Source organism: Lytechinus pictus, chromosome 8 (genome assembly GCF_037042905.1).
Source record: "Lytechinus pictus isolate F3 Inbred chromosome 8, Lp3.0, whole genome shotgun sequence".
Lineage (NCBI taxonomy): Eukaryota > Metazoa > Echinodermata > Echinoidea > Temnopleuroida > Toxopneustidae > Lytechinus > Lytechinus pictus.
In genome coordinates this window covers 7,550,408-7,566,214 of record NC_087252.1, presented here as the reverse complement: position 1 = coordinate 7,566,214, position 15,807 = coordinate 7,550,408, and the positions used below count along the sequence as shown (strand labels likewise).

The following is a 15,807-nucleotide window of genomic DNA, read 5'->3' as shown; positions in this document are numbered from 1 at the left end:
ACAAAATTTTGTTGACAAGCAAAAAAAAAAAAAAGGTTATCAACCTAAAATTTTAGGGGGGACGCAGGAAAAAAAATTGACAAGCAAAAAAAAAAAAAAAAAGGTTATCAACAAAAGATTTAGGGGGGACCGTCCCCCACCTAAGACACGTCCCCCCCCCCCCGCTTCCGCCGCCTATGCTGTTAACCCATATGGCCCTGTACTCGGATGAAACAAGTTGTCGGACCGCTCGGACGTGCATCCGACAATTCCGATTCCCATGCACAGGGCTGATTATACATTTTACATAAAAACTTGGTGTATGGTAAACAGCAAGACTTAAAAAAAGTGAATGATAATAAAAAATAAGAAGAAACCAAAACGTGATATATGATTCCATTGACTAATATCTGTAAACATGAATATGAAAAGCGGATATATATTAAACTTTTCTCTCTCTTCATATCCTGGAAAATAAAACGTATTTTGATTGGTAATAGCAGTCTAAAAATGAAAAACGGACGTGTTTCGGGACGTGTTAAAGACGAGAAAGGGGTAGTCTTACAGAAGATTTTTAGAATACCAATTTGCAATGATTTAACTCTTCCAATCTCAATGAGAAAAGATAAGACATGAAGAACGGCGATAAGAACGTTTTCACTAGAATAATACTCCCAGCAGGCTAGGCCCCTCTCATGTCCCCGCTCTCAGCAAGCGTTATTCATTTCCATTTTACACATGAAAGACACCACCAAACGCAAGCGATTATGTCGGGGCCAATTCGACGAAAAGTATTTTTGAGGAAATTTGTCACAAAAACGAACGTCAAATATCTCTTTCTTTCGAGAGGATTTTCAGTGGGATTTGTCACAAAATAACTTTGCATAAGAACGAAGACTTTACTACTGGTATGCATTTATATTTCATTTGAGTTTTAATGCATTTTCTGATGTTGTTATTGCTAAAATTTTCATTTTTACTATCCAGGCATCCCTGCTAAATGCATTGCGATTGCACGTAATTCGCCCTTCACACACGTACACAATACACGGGTACATGCGCAATCCTGCTACAACACAGTTCGTTGTGTGTAGTGTGAATGGGCTAGCAGCACTGGCACCGTCATCTACTGCACTGTCTTGGCACACACAATGCAGTGATTCACTGATAGGCCACGGCCTCGTTTTGGAATTGGGAGTGGTAAGCCGAGCCTGCATGATCAGATGGTGGGCAGTAAATATGTGTGGGGTCATCCCTGAATCATGCAAATTGCCGAAACTCAAGAATTTTTCCGGGAAAGGGGGGGGGGGGGGGGGGGCTGGGGCCTAGCCAGGCTAGGCCTAGGCCCTAGGGTAGGCCGGGTCAGCGGTTGGAAAATAGACAAGACGTAAATGAGATTAAAATTGAGACAGTCTGAGCAAAAGTGAAACTGAAAGTGAAAGTGACAAGTGTTTTATTGTTAACTAAAAAAGTTTGTGTTCAATTTTGTAGAAAAATAATGAACTAAAATGAATGTTTATCAAGAATTAAGAGATTTAGGAAGGAAAAGTTGAATAGGCCTACATACCAAAACATGGCTTTATTCTGTCAAAATCTCGAGTATGTGTAACTCCAAATGGCATCGGTTTATTTAATCAGGAAAATACACTGGCGTAAATCCCGGGGGGGATGGGGGGGATATATCCCCCCCACTTTTCGAGGAGGGGGGGATGGCCTGTACAAACATCCCCCCCCCCACTTTTTACGAAAGAAATGAAAAAAAATCACAAGAGATAATTGTTTTATTGGTAAAGATTCTTCCTGAAATACCGCTTAACAAATAAAACAATATAATTGAATCATAAAATGCAAATAAAGAGCCAGTTCACCATTTCCAAACGAAATACTTATGTCCTTATTATAACATTGAAGAGAAACTCCCGTTTCTTCTAATTCATCAATGTTGGGGTCTTTGGGAAGGGATTAAGTTGGAATGTCAATTCTTTTTTAATGTAATCTCTAATTAAACCATTAAACCATCATGGGGTAAAAAAGATAATAATATTAGAGGGGTATATATTTGCCATATGGACATACAGTGGCGTAACTACGGGCCCCCCCCCCCCCCCCCATCGGCTGACCAAAAAAAAAAGGGGGGAAAGGAGAAAAGAGGGAGAAAGGAAGAAAAGCGTATAGTGGGAAAGAAGAAAATATTATTCATTATAATGTTATATTGTAATTATGTTATGTTGCATTACATAAGAAACATTTTTATCATAACTTCATGAAACATAATTTGCCCAGGGCCTACGTATTCATTGTTCCTGGTGCTTGCATTGTCTGTTAACGAGATATATAATCCTGTTGTACTGAAACATCCCGTTTTCAAGTCAATATAAACCAAATATATTTCCTAGCACTTGAGTTATCATTGTTTTATGTAGTGACATATGCTTCTTTTTCATGACTCAAAAAGTGATTGCCCCATGTTAAGGTCTTCGTATATATGAAACATTTCCTGTCCGTGATTACGTTCGCATTAGTGGATTGGTGAGATATGTCTGCTCTTCATGAATTCCTAAAATCAGTCCTTAAAATGTCCCTTCTTCTGATTTGAATATCAAAAATTTTCAGCTCGCACTTCGCGCTCGCATCATTTGGATATTGAAATACGTATGGTCCTAGTTAATTCTTACAAAGAAACCTTAGAATGCCCCACTTCAGGTCTGAATTATCTAAGTTTTCAGCTCGCGCTTCGCGCTCGCAATATTTGATTAGTGAGATGCGTATGAAAATCATGATTGCAATGACTACAAAAATTGTTTCATGTGTTCAGATGTAATTCTTATAAACCAGCAAGCGCTTGGCACTCGCATTAGATGACTATGGTGAGATATGCATACTCTTAATGGATTCCTAAAATATATTCCTCAAAATCTCGCTGTTTGGGGTCAAAATATACGAAAACTTCAGCTCGCGCTTCGCGCTCGTATTGTTTAGCGAGACAGGTACCTGTCATGATTACACAAATTTGATTATAATGTATCTTTTTAGGTGTGAATATAACAAAAATTCGGCTCGCGCTTTGCGCTCGCATTATTTGATCAGTGAGATGCATATCCGTTTAATGACATTGTCCAGAAAATGTCCCTAGTAGGTCAGTATAACTGGCAACTGAGCGCGCTCGATCACTCAGTGATTCAAACATTTCGCTGGTGCCCCCCTCCCCAATGCCGTGACCCACGGTACGCCACTGTGGACTGTGGACATATCAATGACAATTCCTTGCATATCTAAAAACAGGATTGCAAAAAAATGCCAAAATATTTCAGTCATCCCCCCCACCCATCAACACGGATTTACGCCAGTGGGAAAATATATACCCAATACTCTTGGAGAGTAGACTAGTTGTAATATCGGTTGAGAGAAAAGAAAACAGAAAAAATAGAAAAAAGAAAAGAGGTGGAAAAAAAATGAAAAAAAATTGAGAAGGAAAAAAAAAGAAAGTAAAACAGAAAAAAAAGGATGAAGGGAAGGAAGTTTCCATCCTCACAAAGAAGGCTCCAAATCAAAGCAGTGGCAAAAATAGTCATTTTCTGACTGGTTGCCAACTCAACACAAGACAGAAGAAGATAACCATTATGAAACTCATGGCTTTCAACAATTCCTGCTAGCTCAGTGAGTAAGGCGACAGACTGGAGATGCCTCGTTCTGCAGTGAGAGGTTCGAATCCAAGTTCCAACTGGAAGTAAGAAGAAAAAGAGATTGAAAGAAGGGGGTTTGGGAGAATTTTTTTTTTATTTGTGGAGGGGACTATGGAAGTCTTTCCGAAATTCTAGATGTACATGGAGATCTAACTTGGGTATAATAAAGATACTTTTTGAAGAAACTCGAAATCGGGCATTGTACTAGTGAAGTGACTGATCCGAGTCTGTCATTGGATTGGACTATTTTGCATTTTCTAAAGTAAAATTGAACTTCAAGAGAGCATTTCATCCACACTTTTGGTGAATTTTATGAAAATTTCCAGTTAAAAAAGTGTGTTTACATTTTTTTTTTTTGGGGGGGGGGGCAGCCACCTCTTCCCCTTTTTGTGTATGGCTATGATTGTCTTGTTGATGAAATTCAACTTGAAGGGAAGTAATGTACCAAGCTGAGCTGCAACCAACTGGATCAAGTCAAGAAAAAAATGGAATTTGGAAAACGGGAAAAAAGCCAAAGTGAAGAGAAAAAAGTAGAAGTAGAATCTGGATGTCATTAGGAAATCTCCTTGTGCCTTCAACTATTTTTTTCTCTCCATTGATTCTTACACATGTATTGTTTCTTGCACATCAGATTTTTAAAATAAATTTATACCATACTTTAACAATTTATATTGTGTTAGTGTCACAGTTTACCCATCTCTCTTTCCCCCCATATCTTTGTTATTCCTCTGTTATACACTTTGGTGTAACCTTTTATATTCTACATTTAAGCTGTTCCCTTTCTGTTCATTTGGTGCATAGTTACAGTGCATTCATTCTACTACAAATTTATGATCAGCTTGTAAATGTGTCTACATGTATCTCTATTTTCTCTCTTTTTTCTCTCGCCTGAACGGAGTTCGGCAGAGACCTAGGCCCGTATTCTGAAGTCAGGTTTAACTTAGACCACGGTCTATTAAACTCTATGCTAAAATTATGGGGAGCCAAAAATGTAAAGATTCTGTTTATATTGTTTTTCTCTTACGTTTACTATTTTGTTTCCTGTTGCTTTCATAATGAAGAAAAATACTTCAATTATCATTCCCAGACAATTATGAACAATTTGGGTGTCATGTGAGTTAATATATATATATGTACTGTTAGGGATTTGTGCCCCCAATAGGCTCTTTACGTAGTTAAACTACAACTTTAAACACGAGTTCAGAATATGGGCCCGAGTGATCACTTTTCTCGTTAGTCTGTCTGTTTAGGCTGTTTTGTTAGTCTGTTGGTCTGGACATTTACAAACATTTTATTTTTGTTCACTTTGCTCTCATTTCTATATTTCTGCATGAATTATCTTCATACTTGGTTCATATGATCCTTGGGTTATACTACATGTACATGTGTGTTGTTGAGGATGATGGGGTCAAAGGTCATCTAGGCCTAGGGGTCAAAAGGTCAAGTTTTTGTTAAACTTGCTCTCATTTCTTTATTTCTGCATCAATTCTGTTAACACTTGGTACAAATGATCCTTTGGTAATACCACATGTGTGTTCATGAGGATGATGGAATCAAAGGTCTTCTAGGGGACAAAAGATCATATTGCATATTTTATTGATTGCTATAAAATCAGGTGAGACTTGTGGTTCAGGAACCACCTTTATATGCAGTCTTCTCTATGTTTCCCCACTATTGAGTCCTTCTCTATTTAGATTCATCCCTGTTCACATCCTTCATTTTCAATCGTTGTTTTTATCTTTATTTTCCTTCTCTATGTCATGTCATTCTTGAAATCTTTCACTCAAGATTACAAATTGGATTGAATTTGATTTCCTACCGAATCTCACTATAGCCTACATTGTTTTGAAACACTACACATGTGAAGTTGTGAACAACAACAAAAATGTTTTAAAAAATGGTAATTGGAGCTAACATGATGATATATATTGTACATTTTATCTTACCAATATACTATTTTGATTTTCAAATTTTCCCTCCTTTTTCATGTTCACTTTATTTTAAAAAATAATGTATTTTTCTTATTTTTCTTTCATAAGATTTGCAACATTAGCTTTTAATTCTGAACTTTAATTTCTCACTCCTCTTTGTTTCCACCCCATCAATAATAATAATCATACAATCAAACTTTGATTCTGGTGCTCACTATGTCTACATGTATGTCATCTGGCGTCAAATTCACAAAAATAATGTCTTTATCTAGATCTCGAGAGTCAAGACTCGAGAATAAGAATGTCAACATGAAATCATTTACTCATTGTTGAAATTTTCAGAAATAATGACTTTCCTATTAAAGTCAGATTTCTGATTTGTGACCAAGAATGAGTAGGGAATTTAATTTTCTTTAATCAAGAATGAGTGCCCAGGGCGAAAAAATATGTAATCCAAACAGTTGTTTGGTCCCTGCTGGCACTGCGATGAGGAGAGTTTTTTCTTAGCCATGGGGTACTGCTAGACATGCCTCATTTAGTGTCTCAGTACATGTATTTCAGCAAATTGACTTTTGTAACAAAACATGTCATTTTCTTTTTTTGTTCTCTTATGTTGTATGCTACACCATACGTCATGTATCACAGATCACGTCAAACAATGGAGGGCAACTACCCGCCCGGTTTTTACCTTCCGGACAGAGACCAACAAGAAAACAGACATCATGCTTCGCAACAACAGCAACCACCACCTCCACCACAGCAGCAACATGTTGCCCACTTTCCCATGGACATCCCGATACCATACCACACCTCTTCGCAGCATCAGCCTGAATTTGTCGATCATCAGCCTCTCAGAGCATTCACTATACCGCATCCCGCTGCTCCGATGCTCAGCTCAATTTATCATGGTAAGCTAGGCATCTAGGGTACCATTATCATTATACTTTCTAAAACTGGTTTACTGGAAACCGGTTCAGGAAACCAGTTTGGAAGATTGATTTGCTAGCGTTCCCATTTGATCACAAGACCGCTTTATGTGAAGTGGTTTTGAAAACCACTTCACATAAAGCGGTCTTGTTGCTATGGGAACACTCTCAGTGGGATGACATGTTTCGCGGGAAATTTGTAACCACAGCATTTATAAGCATTCCACACACAGTGTGTGGAGTAGCGTGCTCAAAATGTGCAAAGATCACTTTCCAAAGAACGGTTGTGTGCTCACTTACGCTAAAACCAGTTTAACAAGGCAAAGCAATCTTCAAAACTACATCGCGAGGTGGTTTTCTAAACTGGTTTGGAAGGGTTTGGAAGATTGCTTCCAAGACCACTTTGACCGTTCTCATTACATGTTACACTAGTTTCCACTAAACTAGTTTCCAGTAAAACTAGTTTTAGGAGGGTAGTGAGAATGGTGTCATAGACCAGGGTCTAGGGGAATTCAACCTTGAAAATGATTAAGAAAAAAAGAACTAATGTTGACAGTTTGAAAGAAATTACCTTTAAATTGATTTCTTTTTAATCAAGCAGCTACTAAATGCATCAGTGGACGTAAAAGTTTTAGGTGTTCTGCATACTATAAATTCCCAAAACGGCTATTCTCTGTGATAAGCTGTTTCTAACATAGTGATATTTTTACACGCTTTTTGCATAGTTCCTTAATAACTTTTGAGGACTAACATGTTTTTCAAAAATTCAAAACCTGATTTCTTTCAGATTCAGCACCTGGGATTTCTAATGCAGGAATTATTCATCAAGCTCGTCAGCAGCTCCCGGTCCACTTACGAGGTCATGGGGTCAAATCGACTCTGGCCGCAAACTATGCCCCACCAGGCCCACCTATCACAACTCATGACATAGTAAGAGAGAGAAACAACTTGCCAATCACAACTCCTGAATCTGTTGAAAGGAATATTCAAACTCTAACAACTCCTGATCAGAGTACGAAGAACAATCCATCTCATCCGCAAGGTACTCCAAAGATGCGATATAGCCTATGAGGAATTGAAGTGGCGATAGTGATGATGATGATTATTATGATACTAATGATGATGATAATGGAGGTAGTAATGATGGGTGGTGATAATGTTGATGTTGTCGTTGATGATTATGATGATGATGGTGGTGGTGATGATGATGGTGGTGGTGATGATGGTGATGACAGCCGTGATGATGATGGTGGTGATGATGATGACGATGATGATGTTGATTATGATGATGATGTTTTATGGTATTTTTTCTATAAAGAATCATTCATAGAAATGAACTAACTTTTAAATATGAGAATAGTAGTGTAAATATGGTTTTAAATAGATACATGTAATACACCAAACTCTGCAAGATCTTTTGAAAGCATCCAATGGAAGTTTTGTAGGGTTCAAATTTTAATCATTTTGGGAGATTCTTTTCACTTAAACCAGATACATTGATTTGATAGGAAGTGTTCCATTCATGTTTTGCACTTACAAGATCCTAACATGTGTCCTCATTGTTAATTTTTAAAACATTTTCCTCTTTATGATTAGGTCAACCATCTACCATAACAACTTCAGCAAAGCAGATACAAGCGATCAAGCAGCGAGAACCATGCCTTCCTCCACCCTCTTCCCATCTTACCAGTGTTACTTCCTCATCCATGCATCAATCAAGCTCTACCCCATCTATCCATCAAGCCACTTGTACCCCTTCCTCCTCCCATCAAACAACTCCTAACCCTTCATCAGCGGGCACCACTAATCCGACTCCAAATGCCTCGAGAGTGGGGTCGCAGCTGTTTGCCGCCCTCAACCTCAAGAAGACCAAGCCCGTGTTGGAGCTTCCGCAGAATCTTGCCTTTAAAACCTCTGCGGAATGTAAGGTTGAGGGCGTCCTTGCCAAGGAGGTGATCATGAAGGGGGTGGAGTTTGGACCGTACGCAGGAACGCTCTTGAATGAGGAGGAGGGATGGTCATGGGATACCACCTGGGAGGTAAGAGAGAGAGTCATGATTAAATTTCAAAGAATTGAAAGAATATGAGTTTTTGCTTTCTTATGGAAATGGCAAAACAACATTCTAATTACATTAGCATGTGTTTTTTAAAACCATTTTTGTATCAATACTGATAATCTTATTGAAAAGGGATTTTGCATTTTGCAATGAATTAAACTGCAACTTTTTTAGGATAATGGGTTCTTGTTCGGTTGATTTATTAATTGCAGTCGTACCTTTTGCACAAATCTAATTTTACATCAAGGCAAAGAATTCTTCCTGATTAACTAAGCTCAAACATATAACACTGAAAGATGGTATCAAATCAGTAGGGGAAAAAAATCCTCTACACATATAAGAAGATTGTGTTCATGACAAATTTTCTTAGAAATTTGCAATTTTTGAGGGGTAATCTTTACTCATTCAAGAGAGGAATGCCCCAATATTTCTTGTAGTATAATGCCCTGACTATTCTATTTGCTCTTCAGGTATGTCTCTCAGATTTCAATTCATTCCTGTATATCGATGGCCAGAAAACGTGGATGCCTAAAGTAAAATGCGCCCGTAACGAGGAGGAACAAAACATGGAGGCCTTCCAGTGCTACGGTAAAATCTTCTTCAGGAGCACAAAGGTCATTGAACCAGGATGTGAACTGCGAGTATTCTACAGCGAAGAATATGCAAAACATGTCGGGATAGAGACAAGACTGAAGGACCTGAAATTCAATAAAGGTAAGCTGTACATTTGGGTTTGGTTCTTTAATGCTTTCAGTTTGTAATTTTATGAAAGTCTAATCCTTATCCTGTATCCTTCAGTCCTGTTCAATGTTAGACCATGGTCTAACTGTGCTTCAATGATGGGAAACATAAAATGTTAAGATTTGTCAGACGTTTTATCTGACAAGTTCTATTTTATCTTTCAGTTATTATGGTAACAGTGCCTCTCAGCCACTCATATTTAAGGAAAGTTGTCAGACCTGAGAACTTGCAAATTCATATTGAGTGTTGGTAAGCTTTAACATTTTTATTCTCTGAAAATGACTGCATTTTCTGGCCAACACCATGATTACTACAATAACATCGTTAATCATGCAAGTGCATATTTGGTAGGGAATTACATATATGTGAAGCTCACATGGAATTGCTTTTATGCAGATGTTGCCAGAGGATGGCTAATCAATATTATTGGTTTTATTTTTGTATTGTTTCAGATGCTCAGAAGTTCCAGTGCAGTCACTGTGAGGGTATGTTCACATCTCCCAAACTAATCCTGAGGCATATCAGGTGTGAACACAGCAACAGTGAACCATGTGAGATGATCCCTGTGCTTTCATGGAAACGGAAAGGAAAGAAGAAAGGAAAAGAGAAAATTCCCATGGCCGTTAAAGCAAATGTGGCAGTTAAAACTAATATGGCTGCTAAAATGAACTTCAACCACAAAGTGCCAAAGAAAAGGGAGGTTAACGAAGAGGAGGAAGAGTCAAAGTTTAAGTGCGATACATGTGGCAAGGCTTTCCCATCTTTAGGAAGGTTGAAAGAACATGAGTTGTTTCATGAGATGATGAATGGGGATAAGCCTTATGAGTGCAGTGAATGTAGCCAAAGGTACACTGCACAGAGCTCCCTTAACAGGCACGAAAGGGAAGCCCATGGCTTTCTAAACGATTACAAACCCAGGAATCGACAAAAGAAATCAAAACCTAAAAAAGGACCAAAGAAACCACTCCACTGCCAATACTGTGGCCAAGGATACAAATCACGCGGCGCCCTCGCTAACCATGAGCGGAAGATCCACGGCTCCAGACAACAGTTCCGGGAACCTGAACCCGCAACCGACGAGCCACAGGATATGCTTGGTAGACCGTCCGATTACTACCAGCGACCTTACAAGTGTCGCTTCTGTCCAAAGAGATACACTTCTTGGACAACGGTTGAACAGCACGAGAAAGAAGTCCACACGGGGGAAGGCACCTTTAAGTGCAGCCATTGTCCAAAGATTTGCGCCAGTGAGAGCCGTCTGAAAGAACACCTTGTTGTCCATAACTACATGCACATGCACCGCTGCACGCTCTGTCCGCGAAGCTTTGCTTCCGAAAGTGCCCTGAAAAATCATCAAGGAGAGCATACAGGACTGAAGCCGTTCAAGTGTGAAATCTGTGGCCGAGGGTTCAGAACTCGAAAGTTGACTTTGAAGCACAAGCAGCGCATGCACCAGGAACGGCCGAAGCGCTTCATGTGCTCCATCTGCAACAAGGGGTTCGCCGAGAAATGCAATCTGAAGGTTCATGAGCGACGACACAAAGGGATCAGGCAGTTTGTATGCCTGGAATGTGGTAAAGGCTTCACAGCAAGGTTTTCACTGACGGCTCATATGCAAGCAATGCATATCAAGGAAAGACCGTTTACTTGTGAGGTCTGTGGGAAATCCTTTGCTTTAAATCATCATTACAATCATCATATGGCCAAACACAGGCTGCAGGGGGATGATAGCATACCAGAAGAAATACATACTTAATAACAAAGAGCAGTGAGTATTCTGGAAAAGGTGGGCAGGTTGCTTCACTAAATGAATGCTGAAGTTTTAAAGAAATATGAGGTTAGTTCTGACTCTCGCCTTGCAATCAGAGGGTCGCTTGTTTGAATCCCACCATGGCCCAGCGTCCTTTTGGCAAGGCGTCTATCCACACTTTGCTACTCTCACCCAGGTGTTAATTGGGTACCAGTACGAAACAACCGTCATTGTGGTTGGTTTCGCAAGTGTGCGCCTAACAGGCTGCTCAAAAAGCTGTGAATCCAGTGACTGGGTAAAAATAATTGTGAAGTGCTGTTAGCAGTCCTACATTGATATCGCGCTATATAAAAGCCAATTATTATTAGACATCAAGTGTAATTTTTAGGGTTACATGAAGCATCAGTGAATAATGATTGAGTTGTGTATTTCTATGACTTATGTACTTCTTATCACCTCTGATAAAATAGAGAAATATATTTCTGAAACAAGTCTGCCTCAAATTGTTGAAAGTCATAGAACGCAGACGTTTGACCTAATGAGCAGGTAGTAGGAAGGGTCAACTTCTTCCATTTCTTGAGATTTTTTATTTTCACCCCCGACCCTCGTCATTGGTGTGCACAAACACCACCTCCAGCACCACCACGTTAAATTTGATGAAAATAATCCCAAATATCCAGGGTGCTACATAAGCACTTGCCCAGGGCAAGTAAAAGTTAAAGTCGGGCAAGTGTTTTGAAGTAAAGACCAAAACTACTGCCCGAATAGAGCAAGCAAAAATTCTCACAGTAGAATGACCAAAATTAGGGTCGATATGTTATATCGATCCTAAATTTGGTCATGGTGGAGAAGATGAAATCACTTTGGAAAAAGAAATGCAAGAACAAGGTACATCAGTTCATGTCAAAAGAGAGAAAAAGGTCAATGGTTTATAAAACCGCAATATTTTCTTTTGAAGAGGTAAAACTTTTTTTTGAAGTATTTTTTCGGGCAAGTATATTCCAACTATTTAAAAATTTACTTGCCCGATGGGGCAAGTGCTCCTAAATAGTTATGTAGCACCCTGCATATGAATGTATTTTTCGTCACAGAGAGATTGATAACGAAATTAACATATTAGCCATCGTGTGGAGTAAACAGTGCATTATTACATAACGTCTGTATTTAACTCTTTCTTCCTTGGATAGATAAGAACCTTAAAAGGTAACAACCTTAAAAGGTAACAATTCCCATGAAACATGGCAACAATTATGCTTTTAAGTCTTGTTATTATGAGATCTAGAAACTCTTTATTCTAGATTCCTTGAGTTTGGTGAGAAGATATCAGAATAAATCAACTCATATTCATATATTTCGTCTAATTTTGACATTCATGTGTACTTCTATATTGTATAAACAAGTTATTGAAAAGGAAATTCAACTCATAAAGCAATATGGTTGGTATATTTGGGCTGTCCGCTGCATGAGGAAAAATGACAAAAGGTGTATTCTATTTCATGTTGAAATGCTAAATGTAATTTATTTGATAACTTAAGCCGTTGAGGAAGTAAGAGGGATTAATTGTACATAAAATGATATGTAAATAAGTAAATGTTGGATAATCATTTTGAATAATGAATTTTCTACGTCTATACATATATATGTACAATTTTCATCTACATGAAACTTAACCCCCGCGCACCTCATACATATCATTCATAGTGACTCAGATTGGCTGTGTGATAGTTTCCACGTAACAATATCTTGCCTGTATTTAGAATATTTGTTTTTATATAGAGAGAAAAATCAATGGAATTTTGTTAATCCAATTTATAGTATATTATTTGAATTAAATTTGAATTTATTTATATAAGAACAAGGGGATATTAATTGCACTATGAAGCTATACCAATTTTCTTAAAGGACACAAGTCCACCCTAACAAAAAGTTGATTCGAATAAACAGAGAAAAATCCAACAAGCATAACACTGAAAATTTCATCAAAATCGGATGTAAAATACCGGTAAGGAAGTTATGACATTTGAAAGTTTTGCTTAATTTTACAAAAATAGTTATGCAAATCCCGGACGGTATGCAAATTGATGACATCACTCACTATTTCTTTGGTATTTTATTATATGAAATATGAAATATTCTAATTTTCTCCCCATTGTCCTGTAAAACAAAGTTTTAGTTTTCCCTGAACATGTGGAATTACCATTGTTTAACATTTTTTGGTTCAGTGAAGTTGGTCGTTATTGTCAAATCTGTAAAAATTGAAATATTGTATTATTCAAACAATAATAAACAAAAGAAATAGTGAGGGAGGGACATCATTGATTCTCTCATTTGCATGTGACTAAATTGTGTATATAACTATTTTGTAAAGAAGCAAAAATTTAAAATGTCATAACTTTCCTATTTTATATCTGATTTCGATGAAAATTTCAGTATTATGCTGGTCTGATTTTTTCTCTATTGATTCAAATCATCATTCTTCTGAGGTGAACTTGATCTTTAATATCCACTTGGTCTAACATTACTTTACTTTATATGGGTCCCGTAACACAAAGGTTAGCGATTGATTGTACGCTTGATTTTGACGATTGATCGTACATTGTAGTCAATGGAATCAATCGTAGAAAAATGTTCTAAGATCATTGCCAAGTTTTGTGTTACTGGCCCATGGTTAGATGATCTAATTATGGATCAAATTTTTCATTTGACAAGGTGCAACACCGTCTGGGCATTACTTTAATTGACCAAGTGCTGTGAAGACCAAATGTGGGGATGTCGTGGTCTGGTGGTTATGACTCTCGCCTTTCATTATGAGGGACGTAGGTTCGATTCCCAGTCATGGTATGTTTTCCTTCAGCAAGAATTTTACCCATATTGTGTTGCACCCAACCCAGGTGAGGTGAATGAACACACGGTAGGAAGAAACTCCCTTGAATGCCTCAGCGCCTACATGGCAGCACAGCTAAAGCCGGAGTAATAATAGCAGTGCTTTGTATCAGGCAAAAAGCGCTTTATAAATCCAGCTATTATTATTAAATGAGATTAGCTAGAAACAACAGAGAAGTACATGGAGATTAACTAATTATAAACCAAGTGAAAATGATATAAACCAATAATTATTTGCATTAAATGGTACCATGCTCTTACAGTGTAAACCTAGTTTCATTTAAAAGCGGTCAAATGCACAGATTTCCGTAAACAGATATCATTTTAAGGAAGACAAGTAATATTGTCCTGTGAGTGAGTTTTGTATGTATTTGCCAAAAGACTGGTGCTGCCTTTTATCAACTCATTTGTGAATATCGTTGTGTAGTGAATGCCAGTCATATAACTTATATATTTGACCATTTTCCTGTGTGCTAAAACAAAATCTCAGCATTTTGCATTCATTGTCAACTTCCATATGTTATATTATGCTACATTGAAAGTTATTTGTCAATTTTTAATGATAAATTGTTTTGTATATCAATGTGTATGTATGCCAATTGACCTAAAAAATGTAAGAGTAATATTTTTTATTAGTTAGGTGAACTTTCTTGAAGAATTAAGATTATGATGAATTTTTGAAACTTCATACATTGATCTTATTTTACTTATGTTTTCTTAGTGAAGCTAAAAGCAGTTTTAGCTTGATGTATGTTACATGGTGGTAGAAGTTATAGATTATCAATAAAATTTCTTAGAAAAGTTTCTCAATTCATAAATTTTGTTGAATTGTATTAATCAACTGGTAGTTATTCCAGTAAGGCCTAGTGGTTCTTACTGGTATCAACTGGTTTAAGAATATACCAGTATGTTTAATGGGTTTTAAGTGGAATCAAGTGGTAGATGCACCCATTAAAGTTCTATGGGTTCCAACTGGTATCAACTGGTGTACTGGTTTATACCAGTATGGTTTATTGGTTCCAACTGGAATCAACTTGCATGTTTCCAGCACGTGCCAGTTGGGTCAATGGGTTTCAACTGGAACATACTGGTATAATGAGGGTTTACCAGTTGTCCAAACTGGTTTCAAGTGGTACCAGTTGAATCCAGTAGAAACCAGTAAAAATTTCAACTGGTTTCAACTGGTTTTTTTACCTGGGATAATAGTATGCCAATTGACCTAAAAAATGTAAGAGTAATATTTTTTATTAGTTAGGTGAACTTTCTTGAAGAATTAAGATTATGATGAATTTTTGAAACTTCATACATTGATCTTATTTTACTTATGTTTTCTTAGTGAAGCTAAAAGCAGTTTTAGCTTGATGTATGTTACATGGTGGTAGAAGTTATAGATTATCAATAAAATTTCTTAGAAAAGTTTCTCAATTCATAAATTTTGTTGAATTGTATTAATTTAAAAACAGAAACGGGTTGAGGGAGAGAGAGGGAGAATTTATACAGGGCTTTCATTAATTTGCCATGGTACCAAAACCCCTGGAAATAACAAAACGAGCCACTGAAATGCAGAAAACGGTCCAATGTAAACTAGAATAAAAGGTCACAATTTACAAATTTTGGCTGGCAAGCTAAAATGATATATACATACAAGATGAGAACGTTTTGAGCGCGGGGGTGTGTATGTTTATTTATATATTATATATATCTCTCTGAGGAACCTTGAATTAAGCTACGCCTATCATTGTTCTCATTAATTTCTTTCACAAAATATATAAATACAAGAGTTGCCAAAGCTGTTGTACATGTAAAAATTATCACATTTATATATATATATATAATATGTATATAAAATGATATAAT

The 15,807-nt window shown here is 37.3% G+C and overlaps 1 protein-coding gene across 1 annotated transcript; it reads left to right on the top strand.

Annotated features, from left to right (window-relative positions):
• Positions 1-713: 713 nt before the first annotated feature.
• Positions 714-15,383, top strand: LOC129266373 (histone-lysine N-methyltransferase PRDM9-like). Its single transcript, XM_064103491.1, has 6 exons — positions 714-887; positions 6,239-6,501; positions 7,307-7,561; positions 8,116-8,558; positions 9,047-9,290; positions 9,770-15,383. The coding sequence occupies exons 2-6, from the start codon at positions 6,252-6,254 to the stop codon at positions 11,071-11,073; spliced, it is 2,496 nt and encodes an 831-aa protein (XP_063959561.1). The 5' UTR covers positions 714-887; positions 6,239-6,251; the 3' UTR covers positions 11,074-15,383.
• The last annotated feature ends 424 nt before the right edge of the window (positions 15,384-15,807 follow it).

What these genes read in the sequence shown, in the direction of transcription:
- LOC129266373 (XM_064103491.1), top strand. Translation starts at nt 6,252, where the DNA reads ATGGAGGGCAACTACCCGCCCGGTTTTTACCTTCCGGACAGAGACCAA. An exon ending in GCTCAGCTCAATTTATCATG is followed by an intron (nt 6,502 to 7,306) that starts GTAAGCTAGGCA and finishes GATTTCTTTCAG; the next exon opens with ATTCAGCACCTGGGATTTCT. An exon ending in GGACCTGAAATTCAATAAAG is followed by an intron (nt 9,291 to 9,769) that starts GTAAGCTGTACA and finishes GTATTGTTTCAG; the next exon opens with ATGCTCAGAAGTTCCAGTGC.